Raw genomic sequence first — 17,086 nt, forward strand, 5'->3', positions numbered from 1 at the left:
ACCCAAATTGGTTGCTAACAAATCGCACTTGTGCAAATTCTATGAAATATATCAGTTATTGTCTTTTATATAAATATAGAAATTATATCCCACCTACATTATTAATAAAACAGGCGAAAGATGAATTAGTAAGATTCGTAAGGCAAAGTATAAATGTAATATGTAGTTGAATTATCGTCTTATCAAATATAAAGCTGTTATGAACACCCAGATAGTGCGTTGGTAATTAACTTTATCTTCGTGGTAATTTATTTAATGACGCGATAGAAGGTGGTGCGAGTAAATGAGATGGTGAAATTAAAACATTGCATGAAATTCACGAAACAATCATCCACTTTATACTCACGTCAAGTTTCTGAAACAGGCAATAATGAGTTCAAGATTAGTTGTTAATATGATAGCGAATGCCTCACTATATATAAATAAATAAATTGGACGTCTGAACTGAGAAAATTTGTAATTTGAATTTTGGTGATTTTTAGGAAATATTTATATAAATTAATTAGCCCTGGTAAATAAAGGTGTTCATAACAGCTGGAAACGTACCTCAATTTGAGATTTGACTTGAGTTTCTGTAATGATTGTATCAATTAACAACTATAAATTACCTTTTCACGATATTGTCTGCGTGATGAGTCGAGACTCTGAATAAGATTTGTGGCATGACCGAGGAAAAGAGCGTAACAAGTCGCACCGGAGATCATAGAAAGCATCGTGAGCCACATATCTGTAAGGGACTGCGGAGGAAACCGGCCATACCCAATGCACAGCATGTGAGACATAGCCTTAAAGAGTGCCCAAGAGTACTGCTCGAGCCAGAAGGCTTCCTGAAATAAAACAATACAAAGTTACTAAAAATTCGAAAGCTTAGTTTCCCAAAGTATTTCATAGAATTAATGTTTTTTTACTAACCTGTAATTCATTTATTGCAACCCAAGAGTTAGGGGGAAATCCTTGCAGCATTGGAACGAGAAATTGTAGGCATCCAGACCAGTGCCCGATCAACAACATCATGCAGATCAGGTTAAATATCCGCATGAACACCGATGCCATATTGAGGAACTGAGGACGAATAACAGTTTAATTTAAAATCTCAAAATTATAAAGCTTCGCCTCTAAAGGAAGCCGTGCGGACTGCGCGCGACAAGGACGCTCGATTTCAAGCATCGCGATGATATCTACCGATGAATTCTTGTAAAAGTGAGAAATAAAATATGAACGCGTGTGACGAGTCGTCGAGCGAGCATGCGATCGCGGGTCAGGCATGCGGGCAGGGCGGCCCGAGCCGCCGCGGTCGCCCTGCTCGCCGCCCCCACGCGCCTCCGCCCGCACGGCCGCCGGCAGTACGAGGGTCGGAAACAGAAACGCCAACGAAAGAGAGGAAGCGAAGCGAGCGCAGCGTGTAAAGGACGCCGGGCGGCGCCGGCAGCATGCTAAGCGGGCGAACGAGCACATGCGCGCCGGCTCGTGCCGACCCTGGTTACCTTAAAGATCAGATTGCTTTTGGTGTCACCCTTCTTTTTTGCAACGTCGGAGCTGAGTCGTCCCCTCCTTTCCGTGCGCTTTTTTTGAAGATTCTGCAAGATCTAGAAAACAAGCGAGAAACACGAGATAGTAGGAAGAGAGCCAGGCGCGCCCGGCGAGAGCACGGGCGGCGGTCGAAAGACGTCGCGGGTTGTGCGGGGCGGGGCGGGGTCGCGTGCGGACACACAGGATGCACTAACACCGAGACGAGCGGAACGCGGGCTAGGCCCCTACAGGCTAGGGAGCGCGGCGAGTCACATGCGGCACCTGCGAGGCGAGGTCGCGCGAGCCTCCGCCGTCCGCGTCGCCCGGCTCGTCGCTCGGCTGCGGGGCAGGGCTCATCTGCACACAACACCGTCACTGCGACGTCGCCACCACCCTCCCCGTACTCCACTTCTCACTGAGTCTCCGCATACTACTATCGTGACAGGTTTCACCTACTTGGTGGCTAATTATTTGGTACATATTGGTGCATTATTATACTAATACATGTCGATTCTATGGTCATCGAGGTTGGGGCGTTCTAATGACGGAATATAATATTTGATTTACCTTTTTATTTTGGGATTATCTATCTATATAAATTTTCATTGAGGGTTCACTCGAATCTAGACGAAATATTTTTATTTATTTATCGTCTTTTTATTTTAACATTAGGTTTTCGGCGTCAGCGCATCTTCTAAAGGCCTTAAAAAGCAGCAACATAATAAGAATAACATGGCAAATCAAATATCACTTTAGTGAGTGTGGAACGGTTTGGGTCGGCAGACGCGGCAGACGCGGCGCGGCGCGGCGCGGGCGCATACAAGAGACAGACTGAGATATCTCGAATGAGAGCGTGCTCAGGCAGAAAGAAGCTTGCAGAGAAGCAGTAGAGAAGTGCAGAGCGGGACGTGGGGCTCACATACAGTGGAGGGTGGGGACAATGGTAACAGGATTACATCGAACTCCAATGACACGTCATTAGGATCGCTACTAACTATATAGAACATTTCAGATTAATTTAGTAAGTAATATTAGTTTAAATACATAGTTAAGTTATTTACAGAAATATTAATGCCAATCACAGGAAATATTATAAAACAATTTCAAAAACATATTAATATCCAATCTTAAAATAAAATAATATCAGTTGGTGTCAATTTGGTGTTAGTTAGTTAGTTTTATGTGAGCGTAATGTGTTAGAGCAGTGTTAGTGGATAAGTAAGAAGATGGCCAAAAATGGTTGCAACAGGAAATTATGGCTTACATATACTTCCTCCCATTGTGATACATATCGGACGAGCCTGGAAAGTCTGAGCAGTCGAACCAGCGATAAAAGTTTTGCTAACCGTAGTATCCTTAGGGCACGACCGGCGTGAAGAATTTGAAAGCTTTCACTAAAATCCTGTAAATATAACCATACAATATTATAAGAGTGCCTACAACCGTACACAATATTCTTGTGACTCTAATCTAAGTAACCAGTACTCAATGCCTAACTTTATTATACATTAGAAGTGTACAAGCATGCAAACTTGTCAAATTGATAGCTTCAAAATACATCAGCCAAAGAAAAGTGCCTAAGCATTGTATTTTACATATAATAATTATGTTTTCAAAAATATATTCGTATAAATACATTAAAAGGAATGTAATTAAAATATTAGTAAAGCTTGTCTTATTATATATTCGAAATAAAATTGTATATATCTTCATATACATAGTATCTGTAAACATAGTTAGAATTGTATCCATAAAGTTATATCTGCAGTTCATCGAACTTTCATCACTTCGTCTTTTTATAAATATCTAAAGGTTAGTAATAATATAACACATACTATCGATAAATAGTATAAATATTACAATTTGGTCGTGTTGCATATTATGGCAGAATAATTAAATAAAATATTACATTTTATATTACGTTATACGTGCTGATTAAGAATATAAATAAAAAAAGCTTAAATCATGGCTGACAAAATAACGCTCTATAACAAGACATGCTGTCGACAGAGTGAACTTTAAAGAATAAAAAGATGGATTTAAAGACTTTATTAACGTGCAAATCAATAGCCATTCTGTGGCAAAGTAGAATTTAGAAGAAAATAGTGCAGTTGAAGATTTTTTAGAATAGATTGTGCACAAAGTTGAAATTTTGCTTGTTAAAGGCCGTTAACCTTAGAAAAATATCAGTATTCCATACGATCGAAGTGAACGTATTTTAAGATATTAGCGATAAGGCGAAGAAGAATAAGATAGGTTCAGATCTATATGGGTTGCAGACGATAAATTTCGTGCTGATAAATTTAAATAATTGTGAAAGTATAAAAAAAAAATTGAAGACGTTACTAATGTGCTGCAATCAAACCTTTGCAAGGTTTCACAGAAACCCTTACAATACAAGATATTAAACCGAACACGATGGCGCGTTGAACGTTCTCGTGGCAGTTGGGTAAAAATCACAATGAGAAACAAAATAAAAATCAAAACTAAATTAAAAATTTCGCTATAAAATAAATAACACCCAAGCTGAAACAGAACTAAAAAACATAAAAGATAGTTTAAAACTAGTAATAGGAACACGGCCAAATTGCAACGTACGTTTACCTGATTGAAGATAAGGAATATGTAATCTAGTGGTATACTAGAGATGAGGTCAAGGAAGAACCATGTCCTCAAATAGTGCTTCGCTATTAACTTTGGATCTAATATCACTTGTTCTGCATTATCTTGCTGCATTATTCCTGAAAAGAAAAAACAAATCATTTAAATAATATATAAAAACTATTTCAATATTTCCAAAATTTTTGAGATATTCTGCTAAAATAAACTTACCTGTTCTAAAATTAACAACGATATCTATAAGAAATATGGTGTCCGATAGACAATTAAACGCTATCCATCGAGTGCTAAGGTCGTCGTTGAAGAAGGAGATGGCGACGGGAAGAATTATGAGGTTGGCCACCAGTAACAATAACATACATAGATCCCAGTAGAACCTGAAAGCAGAAACGGGATTGTTTTATTAATAAAGAATTGAGCAAAATAAAAAAAACATATTTAGCTTTCAGCTAAATATAAGCATAATTTTATATTAAATTCTTCACTGACAATGGCGTTACATATAATATATTTTTTTAAATAAGCATTTTTTGTACTAGTTTGAAGCAGTTCTTTTGTTACAAGTTTTATTTTTTATCTATGGTAATTCGATTTTCTTTTTGTCTGCTTCTACCGTCATTAGATTTCGAAAATCAATTATGATATACCAATTATTAAAGTATTACAACATTTAATTTGATTGTACTAGAACTTATTTTAAAATGCAGTGTCCAAGAGTATATAAAGTAGACTAATACTTTTATAGAACAAGTAAAGTTATAATATGTTTATTTATTTAATACATATAAAGTTTTATTATGTCATCATAATAAAAAAAATATAATCGAGTTATGTTTAATTATTCAATATCGTTTGAAAAAATTATAATTTATTTTCTAAAATTAAAGAAAAAAAAATTTAGTTAAAATAAAAATTATTGTAAACAAAAATACTAAAAACACTAATAATAAAATTATTTTCCACATAGACAATGTTTATTGGTATATTGTAGGAACATCATAATAATTAATAAGACATTTCAAGATTACGTAATATTAGAATGACTATTCTTAACCGACCCATGCTCCGGCTCAATTAAGAGTTTATTTTGCAAAATAGGGCTCATAAATAAAATCATTAGGTTTAAGTCAGCGAGTGGAGTATTATTCCAAATGTTTTTGTCGGTTAGCCACTTTTCGCATTGTTCTCGAAATGAAGTAAATGACGGTAATTTTACACAATAAGCCAGAAATATTTCCACAGTATTTCTTTCGTTGTTTTTTTCTAATTTATGTTATCCCATATAAGTAATTTTTCAATACACATGTTACCTTAGTTGTAAGTAAATTTTGGAATCCAATAAATGTTTATTTATTATAAATAGACACAGAGGACAACCACAAAACGACTTATATTTATTGTAAAACTTAAGGTTATATGAATTGATAAGTATTTTCTTTTTAAAATGCAACGTATTCTTCGGGTCTTGCGAAAACCGAGTTTGAATAAAATGACTTTCAATTGTTTTATGTTATTTTTATAAATATGCTTTATATTAATAGTTTATAAATTAAGAGACTACTGGTATAGTGAAACTTTTAAAAATTGTAAAATTAAAAATTTGCAGTAAATAAATACGTCATTTGTATATATTATAATGAATGTGACTACTATTTAGTCCGAATAGTAGATTATTATCTGCTCGTCATTTTAGATAGCTTTGATATTGAAAATGTGCCTTCCTGTGATCGTAATTTAAGTGAAAATATATATAATTCATTGGTAAAAATTGCAATCACAACGAACGCTAATAAGTCAATAATCTTCACAATTCGTAGCAATATCCAGTCATAGAAAATAGGTCAAGAATCATTGTGATTGGACTCTTAAAAAGTCTATGTCGCATTATTTTACGAGATACAACGTAGGTAATTAGAAAATACGGGTAAGTAGCGCGCGAAAACACGTAAATCAGGCTTGAATGCAAAGCTAAAGCTCATGTCAACCACGTCAGCGGGTTTAGCGCAGTGCCTTTGTATAGCATTTTATTCATACTGCGTTGGAAGAATAACGAGCTACTTTAAGAGTAGGAGAGCAATAATTATGTTTCCGTTGTGCGGATCGTCTATTCTATTTTCAGGTTTATTTTCTAAACAAAAGATAACCCTGAATTATAAATCCGATTGATAATCTATTCAGAATAGCATCCCATTTTCGTGTTTAATTATTTTATAAACGTTAAAAATTATTCATAATGAAAATATTTATTGCGAAAATAGTGAAATACATTCGACTCGATGATATTCACTTATTAATAAGCAGACATAAATCCTAATTGTATTTAATTAACCTTAATTTGGCGCACTTCATGTGGAGCATTAATATGTAAATACGCAATCATTTAAAGATGTCAGTTTATCTTTTATTTTTGTAAACGGTATTGGTACTAAATAGTATTGCATCTAAATGCAACCTGCATTTAGATAATCCGTTGATAAATATAACTAATTACAAATAAACGCATTGTTAATAATTTTTAAGCTTGGTAGATTTTGATTTATACACAATAAGAAAATTAACAAAATTTTAATCTGTGATCTAGTCATATGTATTGGTTTAGGATCAATAAAATTTTAAATTACTGTCATTAAATAGTAACAGCGCCTAATCACAAATTCCAATAAGCATTTATGAATGTTGCCATTTTTAAAATTAGTCGTAACGCCAGTTAATGAATATGTCATAAACATGTTGAGGCTGACAGTTACTTTTTGAGTTTACCTTCAAAATTTAAATTTGAATATCAAAACTGATCCTACGTTTTTCTTTAATAATCTTAGCAGTTCTGTCGATGAATATTAAACATCTCAACTATTTAATTTAATTTGTTAAAAAGTTAAACGTTGATATACTATTATTACAAAGGTTTTTAAAAAAAAAGCGTTAAAAAGTTCCTCAATATTTTTTAACTCCCACAAACGTACCACTACCGGAAAATATGATAACCTATTGTAAATACTTGCTAGTACGTAATAAAAATAATTATACTTAAATGAGATTTTGTTATAGCCTTAATAGTACTAAAATTAAATCTGTAATTAATTTTAATTCAACAATATGGTTATGTTATTTCTAAGGTTTATTATCCATTGGAAGCTTTAAACATTTTTTAATATGTGTTTTTATGTTCTCGTATATACGATAAACTAATATATTAAAAGCCATACAACGTTTATGTGTATCATTTTTTGAATTAAATTAATCAATTTATATAAAAATCGAGTGACAACTCGAGACATGTATTGCTAAATACTAAATGGGAATTCAACCCACGATAAAGGATTACAGTATAAACCAATCAACCACACATAGCTAATAGATAAATAAAAAAAATAAACATTTTTTATAAATAAACAAGTTGTTTTAAACAATAAACCTTCTAATCTAACCTAAGCTTCCCCTCTAAGGGAGACGAGGCCGTAGTTTAACATTGGGGAATTTACAGGCTGTTAATATTATTATTTATTATAATAAGATAATGCTCAGTTTACCTAGTAACTATTGTTAGTCAGATGGATAGAAGAGTCACAAAATCACGTTTAGAAATATTTAATTTCATAAAAGGAGCATAATTTATTTTATAAAAAATATCGCTATGTGGTTTGCCGCTTCGTAATCGCTGGACGATTAACGTTAATGCTTCCCACAAATATTTATGTCTACAACCGAGAGAGATCTAAATTTAATATTAAAACTAACAGCTTTTATCTATTATCAATTTACGATATATCGGTAATTTCAATAAAGAGGGATAAAAGCCAGATAAATTATTGGGTAAGTTTTTAAACATAGTTGATTATTAGTTTTAAACTAGTAATTAATTTTATCATGATGTTTATAAGTTAATGTTACTTACTACTAATTATACGAAAAGGTTTTTAAAAGTGAATGAAAATGTATCCAAAATTTAGTGTAAACACGTGGCAATATTTCCCTCACAATGTCTTCCTTCACGGCCGAGCAAGAGATTAATTTTAAACAAAAAGTTAACCACTTGAAAAATCAGTGGTGCTTAAATAGATTTCTAAAAGGGAACGTATAAGATCTACTTGTTCTATCCACTGGGCCCTTTTATTTCTCTTAAGTCAAAATTAATTTCGTTTTTTTTTTTATTTTCTAGAGGTAGGTATTGGTTACATGTTGTACAGCCGACAGAAATTAATAAAATAAAATATCGTCTTTCTGTGCATTCATTCCGTAAACAATGTAAGCAATTGAAAACTAATAAATTAAAAAATTATGTATGTTAGTCAAAAGCTAAGAAATCTGCGTTCATGAGAACGAAAATAGAGGACAGATATCTTGTATACTGTAATTTTATAAACCAATAAATCAATAATCGAGTACAGTTCAATGAGTAATTTTCAGTAATTCTCCGAAATCGTTGATGAGAAATCAGATGAGTAATTGAGGATAGATACAAACGATTTCGTAGAAAGTGCCAAGTTCATTTTTTACTTTGTACCGTTTAAAACTCGTGTCTAAAACACACTATAATATATTAATCGTACTAAATACCTACTAACTTAAGGAATTGATGTGATGATTTTTTTTAAAGTATGTTTTTTATACATACAGTAAACTCCTGATTATATGATTGGTAAAAGCTGTTTGTTTTTATTATAAATCTTTTTAGTGCGTTTTGCGTACATAAACTGGAGTACATATATATACAGAATTCAATTACGACATCTATACATATAATAAAATTGGAGTGTCTGTTTGTAATATCAAAATAACCGCATTTTACTAAATGTATACGTATGTATACACGGTACATATACCTAAATAACATTTTTTACAATTTTTGTCTGTCTGTCTGTCTGTTTGTTCCGGCTAATCTCTGGAACGGCTGGACCGATTTTGACGGGACTTTCACTGGCAGATAGCTGATGTAATAAGGAGTAACTTAGGTTATTTTTATTTTAGAATTATAAATAATAATTATTATTAAATTAAAAATAATAATAAAGTCCCGCTTTTTTATTAAATTCAAACGTGCGTCAAGTTCAAAAAGTTAAATTCAAAGTCGCGGGCACAGCTAGTTTAATATATATACAGTAAAATTATTATAATTGTAGTAAAAGCTTGAGTACTTAAGGTTTACTCTTTATGCCATATCTGAACTTGCTAAAAATATGTATTATTTAATATTACATTTTTTAACAAAAAAAAATATATAATAAAAATTAAAGTTTGACTTATAAGGAAATCAGCTCACGAGGTTTTAGTATTTATTGTATTCAATTACGCGTTTAGTTTAACAACGAATGATTAAATGACCCACAAATATATTTAAACGGATTCCAATCATTTATGCTATTTAAACGCCATAATTATTCGAGCGTAATTAATTCAATGCTTAATGATGTACGCGAGAACAGTAGTGATTAGTTAAGCAGTGAATTACGGGCGATTGCACATGTCTAGGACTAATGTGACCCGGATATCTATTGAGTGATAACACTGCTGTGATTATTACTATTAATATAAATCGCATTACACTTCAATCACGTCAATCAGGAAGTGCAAACATTGGAAAGTTTAGTATTTACTATAAATAGTTCATTTCATATTTAATAAAATAATTATTTTACTTAGTTATGTTTGTATTGTTAGTGGTAGTAAGAGAAAAAATAAAATTGTAAAATGAATTTTATTTATATGAATCTCTACAAGAATGTCACTTAGTTATACAATAATAATAATATAATAAATCATATTAAAAAAATGCAAAATTAAAATTGTTCACATAAGAAATGTTATTCTATTTAGAAACGGACACATAATATGACTTTATTTAATTATAAAATAATAACATCATGTAATCGCAATCTCGATATATTTTAGTTGAATATATTGTAGTTATATATAATGTAGTTTCACTTGAAATCGCCTATAGCTTGTTTTAACTGGTCTTATAAAGCTATATCATAAATATCACTCATCGTCCACTTGATGTTTTAATACGTAATCGTTCTTGAAAATAGTTTCGTTACTATTTTTCGAATTATTTTTAAAGACGAATAATTCAATTTATAAGATTGGTCATTTTCACTTAAAATATTTTAAAACCGATGTGATTATACTGTAATTTATACCTTTGCTCTTAAATAAATTGACAGATTCTCGTGCATTAAAAAAAAAACAAATTGATGTTAAATATTGATTAAATGCATTATTTTGAAAAAAGAATAGAATTTTTAAACAGCTATTATACAATGAATTTTTATTCTATCAGTCAATAGAAAACTTGAGGATCATCGCCTTCGACAAATAGTGGACAGAAAGTGCATCTGCGATAAAACTGAAATAAATTTTGTTGCCATTTCAAACATATCCCTAACTTTTTAAAACGGTCACGTAGAAGACATTATGAAAGTCCTCCATTTATCTTTCAAGAAAGAATATGCTACGAATGGAAATTTATGTAATGATTTTATTTATGCAAACTCGACGTATAAAATATTCGTAGGTAAAATAATTTATCTTGAGTGTAGTAGTTGTATCGAATTAAATTGTAAATAAACTTTTTAAACGCTTTTATTTAAGAGCGTAGTTTGTAAGCGTGGGAATTAATTTTAGAACACACACATAGGTACTTTTCAATAATACAGTTGCATTGTGCAGTGTATCGTACGCATCCCCGGAGATAATTAGTTGCTTGTTTTCGGTGCAACGAATAAATTAAATTTTCATTGCGCGTTCATAACGTAGAATTTATAAAAATACATTTAATTACGAGTAATGTATTAGCTATAAGGTTGTCACTCGCAAACGCAATTATAAATTATTTGTTAGCATAGGGTGCGGTCAGAGTGCATTAAGATGCCAAATATTCATTATGATTTTTATTGTTTCAACTGCTTTCGTCTAACTAAATAATAATAATTATTTTCTTGATATTTTAAGGTTAGTAGATATACCGAATTGAATTAAAGTAAAGACATTAATTATTTTCTCCATACTAAAATGTATGGACGACGAATGCCAAAAAGTAAGCAATATTTAAATAAAAATTACTATAATATTATGTGATATAATAGAAATTTAATACGGTGAACTTATTATTTACACTTTTGTGTCCCCATTTAACCAAAAATACATGTATAAACTAGCAGCTAAATAGCTTAAAAAACGCTAATAGAAAAGGTCGATTTCAGTGTTTGGAGTGATGTTGACGATGAATTTACTGAGTTATTAATACAAATTTTATAAATATCACGCGGTGAAACTTGAGATCTATCTATTAAGATACTGAATGTCTTTTTTCATCCATAATCAATGCTCCAGTTTTAAGATATTTCGAAAATAGTAAGCGCTATTTAGGCGTTCCGCAAGGACTGTCCTCTTAATGATTGACATGCCACGAAGATAAGATTTTATTGTCCACGAGTACCAAAATCATATTTCTTGGGACAACAATCCAATATATAAATAAAAAGGGCACAGTATTAAAGCTTACACAGTACCAAATATTTGACTACTGCTATAACTGTCAATATTTGGATGGAAAAATGAATATTTGTTTTATTGGCCCGATCTGGGATTTGACCCAGGACCTTGAAATATCTAGTTTTATAAACTGCTTTAAGCATAAATTCGAAATAATTGATTTCAACACTTGCAAAATTTCACTTACCCACTAAACACAAAGTTTAATGAAAGTTTGTAAATAGACACATTTTCGAATGAAATGGCGTTGCAAGTTATATAGACGATTCATAATGACGTTTACCGAAATTATATGTAAGTACCATATAACTTCATGGCATTAAAATATTATACTACGTGTAGAATTTACGTACTTGCGCTGCATTACGACAGGTCTAATATTTCAAACCGGACTTGCTTTATACAATTTTCACCAGAGCTTGCGTTAAACAATCTCAATTTAAAATACATAATTTTAGCAATTATATAATTATAACATGGACTAAAAGCGCTGAGATGTAGGTTGAAATTGAAGTTAGGTGCTACATAACTGTCCCACTGTTGGGCAAAGGCCTCTACTTTTTCTAAGGATACAGTTTCGATCGTATTAAACAACCCTGCTCCATTGCAGATTGGACATTTTCTAACATGTGGTAGATTTTTGTCCTATTCTATCCTGACATAATATCTGGTACCTGAGGTAATTATCAGGTACGACTTCATCATATGAAAACTCTGTGGTACTCGGATTTGAATTCGCGATCTCTATTTAAGACCCATGTTTTCTTTAAACTAGGCGAACTCGGCTAATATTTAATTTCTACATACACATTACTGTTATTATAGTTTATTATATATGTATACATTAGTATTATATATGTTTGAATTTCGAATAAGTTTGGGTTTAATTAGTCCCGTTCAAACTCCGGCGTGTAGGTACATACATTATGAATCGGATAGCATATACAAATCCTAATAAACTTTACGGAGTCGTTATGTAGACTTTGTCCCATGGAAAGTAATTTACAGACTAAATATCATTTCGAGCTTTAAATTGTAAGCTATAATAAGTAATCACCAATCACCACAGTATCATAAATAATAACACTTAGTTTTTAAAACATATTTTTTATTGTGGTTAAGCATTTAAAATATGTAAAACTATTTTTTTAATTAAGTAAACATAGTTAATATGATAAAAGTCATTTAGCATAAAAATATATTATAGCCGTAACAAAATGAATGTACAATTATTATATTTTTAGACTAACAAATAATATGTTGTATTAATAGCTCATATATAACGTAACTTGTGTAAAGATAACAATTTCGTTTTAGTATAGTTTAAACTGTAACGTTGAACCTATTCTGAGAAATACCAGATGGCTTTAGGTCAAGATACAAGCGTCTGAAGAGAAGTGTTCTCGTGAAAGCTCTTCAGCTATTCTCATCAAACCGAAACACAATATGATTGTGGCGATCTCTGAGAACACTACAAATTTCGATACATTTGATGTCGAGTATTATGGGGATGAGTGGGCACCAATCGTGAATAAAAATTTTGGTTTCAATACGAAATTTTACAAGTACTGTCACTAGACTTTGAATTTATTTATAAATTGTATTTTTTATATTTTTACATTACTTTTTGTTAAATTATATTTAATTTAATATAAAGATTTTAAAAACATTCAAAGTCAAATTAAATGTGTAAATAGACATTGCGATTTTATCTTTGTACGTTGATTTCGTATTTGATCTCTTACAATCAATTTATGTGATAATGTTTTATACAGTTTTTTTATATTTATTTATAAGAGGGTATTAATAATCGTATTTGGTGAAAATTTTTTTTGAAGTATTCAATTGTTTAAATTGTAATTAAGAGCTGGTTGTAATTAAGGTATATGAGCAGGTAATAATATCGATAAGGACTTTCCAAATTCCCCTCAGATCTTTAAAATGGGATAAAAAGAGTTGTTTTGCTGCCATTAACAACTCTAAAACATATATTTATTGCAAATAAAAAAATAGATACAAGTAAAGTTTTTTAAAGTGTAACTACAATTTAAATCACAGTTCTAATCTCACCACAGATCACAGATGTCCTTACGTTGTAAATCATCATCCTTACAAGGCCAAAAGCTAATAAGGAAGTATTCACTGTAGTTGTAACATGTAATAAAAAAGTTTTTGATGAAAATATATAGGGTGACAGACCTAATTATCGGTTTATTAAGCCGCTGTCTAATTTTAAACAACTTTTTCATAAAACTAACGGTCGTTAAATGCCCTACTGTTGGGCTAAGGGTTCCTTTGAGGTTTGGAGCTAATTACAACATTCTGTTCCAAGGCAGGTTTCCTAGCAATGTCTTCCTTCACCACCGAGCACGAGTAAATTATATAAATAAACTCATATAGCACACGGAAATGAATTGTTCTTATTTTATTTTGAAATGAAAAGTCAAAATTATCTCGATGTTCATTTATCTTAAGTCAGATGATTGGTTAAAATCCACGATTGTAACTTCACCGAAATTTAAATTGGAATACGATTTTTCAGTAACAAATCAAAATATTTACAGTTACAGTTTAGTAGTTTAGTGTAGTTTTTTTTCAGTTTTTTTTTTTAAATATAAACTCAAGATATTTTACCAAATAGAGCATAGGCAAAATTATGAATTTGTCAATGGTGCAATTCTATAGGTTTTATTTATTTAAACGCCATAAGAAAATAGTGTGATATATCCAGCTTAAGAAAATAGCCCCACAACACTTAGTCTTTTGATAACATTAACTCGACTCCTGTTAAAGCTGTTTTTATTCAACCGCTGTACAAATACAGTGCAACGATATTTTTCAAGGATTAGAGAGAAGGCACGGCACGGCGCACGGAAAAGGTTAGAATCTATCGGACCAACTAAAGATGAAAAGCTCTATGCAAAAATACCGAAGCAAGCTTATAAATATACATCGACCATGATATAAAATAGCGTAATAATAACATTCAATACTTCCAACCCCGCTTCGACGGTAATGTCAAGGAGGTCGGGTTGACCTTTACTGGAGCCGTCAACGAATCGCCCACCGTCCCAGTTACAATTGTTGACAAATTACCTACAAAAATTTTCGCTACTTCCGTACCACGATATAATTCCGGTACAATAAGCTATTCAAACAATAAAAGTAGGTTACGGGTGCATATTTTAGTTTGGTGGAAACACATGAGGGTATTCAGAAACGTGACGTCGACGCAAGAGTCGTACCTAGTACCTGCGTCACATACCTAAGTTTAAATGTTATTAAAAAAAAACTTATTAAAGTGGAACTTTGATTAGGACCTTCATTTGAAGTAAAAAGGAAGTAATAAAAATAATGTATTCATTGTACTGTAACTATTCAAAAGAAAAATTAATAGAGAAAATAATTTTTAGATTCAATAAACATTATCGATACAAAAAGTTCAAATTAAAAAAAAATTACATATGTTTGTGTATTCTGGTCCAGGATTAAAAACGTGGACATAAAAAAAACTAAGATTTTTCTTAGTTTCTTAGTTAGAAGTTCGTAGAAGCATTAGGAAGTTTGGAAATTGAGAGTGTAACTCCCTAGTCTGTTCTTGCGCACACATTTGATTACTATAAAACCTCATATGCACTTATTATCTGTTTATGGCCACCGTGACCAAATTATACACCATCTATACAAAAAAATGGTAATATTTTATAAATAAATTTTATGATTTATGTTTTTGGGAATGGAAAAATATCACGTTACATTTTTTCGTTGTAGCATTTTTGTATTGACAAATTGGCACTTCAGTTTTTGTAGAATTGCTTAGACGGGCGTAGACGTCAAATGGGCTTTGGGCATTGTATTGAAAATTAAGTTACCAGTCGCTGTAGATTTGCTTTTCGACCTTTTACATAATGGAACAGTATGTAAAGTGAAACTCTAGACTACACCGAATGCAACGTTCCTATGAAAGAAACAAGCTCTGTATTTCTGCATAAGTTGAACTTTTATTTTACATTGTGTCCTTGAACTTTTAGATAAAACACTTTCATATTCACAAACTTCATTTACCCGTTAAGAATTTCACCAAGATGTTGTTTTATGACGATATTATATTATATTTATGTACCGATATGACCCAGTGGTTAGAACGCGTGTATCTTAACCGATGATTTCGGGTTCAAACCCAGGCAGGCACCACTGAATTTACATGTGCTGAATTTGTTTATAATTCATCTCGTGCTCGGCGGTGAAGGAAAACATCGTGAGGAAACCTGCATGTGTCTAATTTCAACGAAATTCTGCCACATGTGTATTCCACCAACCCGCATTGGAGCAGCGTGGTGGAATATGCTCCATGCCTTCTCCTCAACGGGAGAGGAGGCCTTAGCCCAGCAGTGGGAAATTTACAGGCTGATTATGTTATGTTTATGTTATGTACCCTTATAGCTTCGTTTCAAATTCGTTAAACGTTCTTTACATAGAAGATTTAACTAAATATATACCGATTATAATTAGAAATAGATTCTTTACAAATCACGACAGCGTGGAATGGTGGCAAGAATGCTAGCAGCGTTTCCCTATTGCATCACTATTTCGGTTCTCTGGACGAAAATCAGGTTAACTATTTTATTTTATTTTTTATTTTACGATATAAGTAAGCGGTCGGGTATATGGGTCACCTGGTGGTAAGTGGTCACCACCGCCCGACATTGACAAATCAGGGAATGCGCCACTAATATTGCGAATGTTATGTCCCTTGTGACTGTATTTACAATGGCTCACTCACCCTTCAGACCGGAACATAACAATTCTAGGTATTTTTATTAGGCGGTGAAATATATAATGAGTGGGTGGCACCTACCCAGATGGGCTTACACAAATTTTACCACCAAGTAGAACTTTTTTAGCGTCAGTGAAGGAAGTAACATTAGCTATTAAAAAGATAATTCGAACGCTTATTATGTTACCTTCAAAATAAAAGAGGAGCTGGAATATGGTTACGTTATCTATACATCAAATTTGCGGATGTTGCCAGGGTCTCCTTATTGAAACCGAGGTCTATCTGACCTCCGAAACCTTATATAGACGTACATGTAATATTAAACTAGAATAACTTTGCTATCGAATGTAAACGATTATTTTTATTAGATTTTAATTAAGATCTAGATTGAAATTATGTATTGCGTATTAAGGGAAGAGTGAAATGGAAACGGATCAATACTGTTTATAGCAAATACAAGTAACTGGTCTGAGCGGGAATCGAGATCGCAAACGATCGTAAGTTTTGTGCTACTTCCTGCTGGATGGTCGTCACAAGTAAAATAGTCTAATATAGCGTTTCAAGGAATAGTCAACACCGGATGCTATTAATTAGATATCAATATTATCACGTGGATCGTAACTGAAAATTACGGATTTAAATCTGATCAACCACCATTACTTTCCATGTGGTTTTACATTAAGCAGG

The 17,086-nt window shown here is 32.0% G+C and overlaps 1 protein-coding gene across 9 annotated transcripts in view; it reads right to left on the bottom strand.

The window, feature by feature from the left end:
- The window catches only part of Ih (I[[h]] channel), a 242,028-nt gene that overhangs the window by 2,746 nt on the left and 222,196 nt on the right, over positions 1–17,086 (bottom strand). For 6 of the 9 annotated variants that reach the window (XM_026635610.2, XM_064217695.1, XM_064217694.1 and 3 more), the window contains 6 exons: positions 4,342–4,505; positions 4,108–4,250; positions 2,774–2,911; positions 1,485–1,586; positions 913–1,062; positions 609–827 (listed from right to left, as the gene is read on the bottom strand). In XM_026635610.2, coding sequence (XP_026491395.1) covers positions 609–827; positions 913–1,062; positions 1,485–1,586; positions 2,774–2,911; positions 4,108–4,250; positions 4,342–4,505 — 916 coding nt within the window. The remainder of the gene's footprint in view (positions 1–608; positions 828–912; positions 1,063–1,484; positions 1,587–2,773; positions 2,912–4,107; positions 4,251–4,341; positions 4,506–17,086) is intronic. The other 3 variants (XM_026635627.2, XM_026635641.2, XM_026635633.2) reach the window with 3 other exon arrangements.

The sequence above is a fragment of the Vanessa tameamea genome, chromosome 18 (genome assembly GCF_037043105.1).
Source record: "Vanessa tameamea isolate UH-Manoa-2023 chromosome 18, ilVanTame1 primary haplotype, whole genome shotgun sequence".
Classification (NCBI taxonomy): Eukaryota; Metazoa; Arthropoda; class Insecta; order Lepidoptera; family Nymphalidae; genus Vanessa; species Vanessa tameamea.